Below are 4,152 nucleotides of genomic sequence, written 5' to 3' on the forward strand. Positions count from 1 at the left end.
TGAAAAGGGAGATAACAAAGAGAGAGAGACAGGAACAAAACCCAAGAAAGACAAGTGATGCACAATACAACTGCTCACCACCTGCTGACCAGTGCCCAGCCCGTTCCCAAGCAGCCATCGGCCCCTCCCGGCCAACTCCCCCAGTTTCTATACTGGCCGTGACGCCCTAATCTATGGTATGGAACATCCCTTTGGCTGGTTGGGGTCAGCTGTCCTGGCCGTGCTCCCTCCCAACCCCTTGTGACCCTCCTTGCTGGCAGAGCATGGGGAACTGGAAAATCCTTGACTTTGGGTAAGTGCTGCTCAGCGACAACTAAAACGTCAGTGTGTTACCAACACTATTCTCACGCTAAATCCAAACCACAGCACTGTGCCAGCTACTAGGAAGAAAATCAATTCTATCCCAGCCAAAACCAGGACAGTAGGTGAAGTGTCTGCCAACGCCACCATCCAGGTTTAAAAAGTAAAACTCTTTAGGTGCTTGGTTTGGTTTCATTCAGGAAAAATGAAGTAGTTAAATTCTTGTTTTAATTCTTTACAGGCTGGTTTATAAATGGTTTCTACTAATATACAAGATCAGCTATGCCACTGGAATCGTAGGGTACATGGCTGTGATGTTTACACTTTTTGGTCTTAACTTATTATTCAGGTGAGTGAATCTTTTGGGTCCCACTCCTGGGGCGGGGGATGTAACACACTGCGTGTTACAAGGTGTTCACTACGACTCTGGAAAAGTAGTTGTCTTAGCAATCTGATTAACGAGACCCAAGAGACTTTTGGGGTGTCCTCTTCCTGCTGGGAGGATCACAGGTGAGGTGCTGGTAACCGAACTGGTCAGGGTCGCTGGAGAGCCCTGCTTCCAGCTAAGCTTCCTCCGCAGCTCCTCCAGCTCTGCGAGTGTCCAGCCTGGGGGCAGCAGCGGGATTTTCTTTGCTACCCTGATAAAGAGGGACCTGTGACAAGCAGCCAGCCCAGGTGTGGGTGCAGAGGACGCAAGCCCAAGCCATCTTCATGTCCAGAGAGGCTGACTCCTTCTCTGGAATATGTGCAGACCTGGCAACTGCCTGCAGAGACGTGGAAGTGTTAACTGGGGGCTTACTGGGAGCTGATCTGGTGCATGAGATAGTTGGAGATCACTGAATTGCTCATTGCAGAGGCTGGTGAGGGCAATGGACACCAGGTGCTGGACAGCTGGGGTGTTACACCCACATCTCCGTTCAAATGCTCCTTGTTGACAGCTAAAGTGAAACGTCCCAGGAGCAGGGACTGGGCTTGTGCTGGCCAAGCACCTAGAAGATCTCTGCGGGTGATGCTTCCCAGTGAGGTGTGTCCGCTGCCTTGGTGGACCGCACTTGTGACAGAGTTAGTGCCGTGGGCTGTGCCAGCACACTGGCTTTGCACCCCTACAGACCACCCCAAAAAGCTCTTGATGTCATTTGGGCTCTTCTGTTGTAGAATCAAACCAGAAGACGCGATGGACTTTGGCATCTCCCTCCTCTTCTACGGTCTTTACTACGGGGTGCTGGAGCGGGACTTTGCCGAGATGTGTGCGGATTACATGGCCTCGACGATCGGGGTGAGTTAACACTGTGCTGTCCCCCCAGGTGAGAGTCCTGCCCTGTTACGGGGGTGCCTGAAATGTGTTCAGTCGCAGCAGTAGCTTTTGCCTCCCCCAAACGTGAAAGTGCATCAAACTCCCTCCTTGAGGAGGGGCTCCCTGAGGCTGCTGCCTTTCTCACTGCGCTCTCTCTGGGCCCGCTACCACAGTGTCTGAGCTGGAAGGTTTCTGACATAACAGAGTTTCTCTGAGATTCTTCGTTAAGAGCAAAGCCCCTGCGGGTGTCCCCTCATCCCCAGCAGCACGAGAAATGAGGAGTAGAAGGGTCTGTTCAGCCCCTCCCGACTCCTGACAGATATTTCTCTGCCTGGACCTTTAAAATCTCCACTGCTGAAGAGTGCTCCTGTCTCTGGGACCATGCTGCGGGTGCATTAACTCATGATCTGCAGCCACCAGGGAAGGATTCACACCGCGGGCTCCCTCCTGCTGCTCGTACCCACTGCAGCTTCTGTTCTCCCTGTGGACAGAGGGCTTGGTCCTGCGTCCCTGCAGTGGTGGCCTAAAATCTGTAGCCTGTTACCTGTTACCAAAAAAAACCCACTCCACCAAAAAATACGTGACCTAGGACCCCGGTGGGGTAGGTCACATTGCTTCTTTGCGTAGCTTTTTAGGGTCTTGGACTTTGTTTCCTTCTCCTCTTCCTCTCTGAGCTTTCTGCTGCTGCTCCTTGGAGGTTCTGCCTGGCAGGACTGGGGAGCCCCAGCCCCTCGCCGGCCACCTTCCGCTCACACTGGGACACCTCGGCAGAGCTTGGGTCTCACCCCGCATAGGTGGTGGGCGCCTAGGACAGGCCTGCAGCAGCCCAGGCGCTCCCCGAGGGTCTGGCCCGTGTCCAGGGCTGCCAGGAGGATGCTGCCACCAGCCGGCACTGCAGCCCGAGGGGTGCTCGGAGCGAAGCTCTGGCAGGTCTCTGCCCGAGGCATGTTCTGCTGATGATACGAAACTCGGAGGAGCTGTGGACTCCCTCGAGGGTAGAGGCCTTACAGAGAGGTCTGGATAGATGGGAGAGCTGGGCAGTCACCAGCTGCATGAAACTTAACGAGAGCAAGTCCCGGATTCTCCACCTGGGATGGGGTAATCCTGGGTATATGTAGAAATTGGGGGATGAGAGGCTGGAGAGCAACCCTGTGGAAAGAGATCTGGGGGTTTGGGTGGATGGCAAGTTGGACATGAGTCAGCAGTGTGTCCTGGCAGCAAAAAGGGCCAAACGTGTCCTGGGGTGCATCAAGCGGAGCACAGCGAGCTGGTCGAGGGAGGGGATTGTCCCACTCTGCACTGCACTGGTACAGCCCCACCTCGAGTACTGGGTGCAGTTTTGGGCACCTGAATATAAGGAGGACATGGAACTGTGAGAGTGTGTGCAGGGGAGGGTGACCAAGGTGGTGAAAGGTGTCGAGGGCAAGGCTTAGGAGGGGCAGCTGAGGTCAGCTGGTTTGTTCAGCCTGGAGAAGAGAAGGCTGAGGGGTGCCCTCATCACAGTCTATACCTTCCTCAAGGGGCAGCGCAGGTGGAGGTGCTGATCTCTTCTCTGGTGACCAGCGATAGGACACGAGGAGATGGAATGAAGCTGCATCAGGGGAAGTTCAGATTGGACATTAGGAAAAGGTTCTTCACGGAGAGGGTGGTTGGTCGCTGGAATAGGCTCCCCAGGGAAGTGGTCAAGGCACCAAGGCTGTCACAGCTCAAGGAGCATCTGGACAATGCTTTGAGTCATATGGTTTAGTGTTAGGTAGTCCTGTGAGGAGCAGGGAGTTGGACTCCGTGATCCTTATGGGTCCCTTCCAACTCGAGATGCTCTGTGATTCTATGTCTCCCAGCCTGGCCATGGGAGCCAGGACACAGCATGAGTGACCCGGAGCTCGTGGCTGTCCCTGGAGAGTGTGGGACCAGAGCTGTGCGCAGGGAGACCCTGTTGTGTGCCCACGCCCTCCTGCCTGCTGCGTCAGGCCAGTGCTGAGCCACCAGGCTTGGAAATGGTGGGGGGCGGCTGCTCCGCGCTTCGCTCTTCAGCTGTCTGGGCTTCAGGGACCTTCAGTAGCTCGGGCTGTATTCTACTGCCAGCCCAAGGTTGTCATCTTGGGTCAAAGCTGTGACCTCCAGCTTGTCCACCTCTTGCCCCCAGCCTCTGCCGTCGCTGCCCGGCGTGGGTGCACCAGCCCTGGCAGGCAGCTGACAGCTCACCGGGCCGTCGGGGAGTGAAGCGGGGTGGTCCCTGGCATGGGGAAGGGGTGCATGGGGCTGGCAGAGGGGCTGGGGCGTGATGGGCCACCATGTCACTTAATAGCTCCCTGTCCTGTTATAGTTGTTTGCTGCAGCCGGACCTGTAACAAGGTTTTTAAGCCCAAAAGGCTGAGGCTGGACTCCTCGGGTGCTGACCCCAGCCCTCCTTAAAGCTTAGCCGTGCCAAAGCAGGCATGGGACGCGTGCCCTCCCGCTGTCACCACTCTCCCTCTGCTCTGCCCTCGCTCAGTTCTACAGTGCCTCGGGGATGCCCACCAAGCACCTCTCCGACAGCGTCTGCGCAGTCTGCGGTC

The 4,152-nt window shown here is 56.0% G+C and overlaps 1 protein-coding gene across 1 annotated transcript in view; it reads left to right on the plus strand.

Annotated features, from left to right (window-relative positions):
* Positions 1-541: 541 nt before the first annotated feature.
* LOC104160726 (RING finger protein 121-like) overlaps positions 542-4,152 on the plus strand; it is a gene marked incomplete at both ends in the record, with an annotated part of 5,708 nt that continues 2,097 nt past the window's right edge. Inside the window, 3 exons of the mRNA XM_009698934.1 lie at positions 542-649; positions 1,456-1,576; positions 4,089-4,142. Of these exons, the coding sequence (XP_009697236.1) occupies positions 542-649; positions 1,456-1,576; positions 4,089-4,142 (283 nt within the window). The remainder of the gene's footprint in view (positions 650-1,455; positions 1,577-4,088; positions 4,143-4,152) is intronic.

Source organism: Cariama cristata, unplaced genomic scaffold (assembly GCF_000690535.1).
Source record: "Cariama cristata isolate BGI_N322 unplaced genomic scaffold, ASM69053v1 scaffold1774, whole genome shotgun sequence".
Taxonomy (NCBI): domain Eukaryota; kingdom Metazoa; phylum Chordata; class Aves; order Cariamiformes; family Cariamidae; genus Cariama; species Cariama cristata.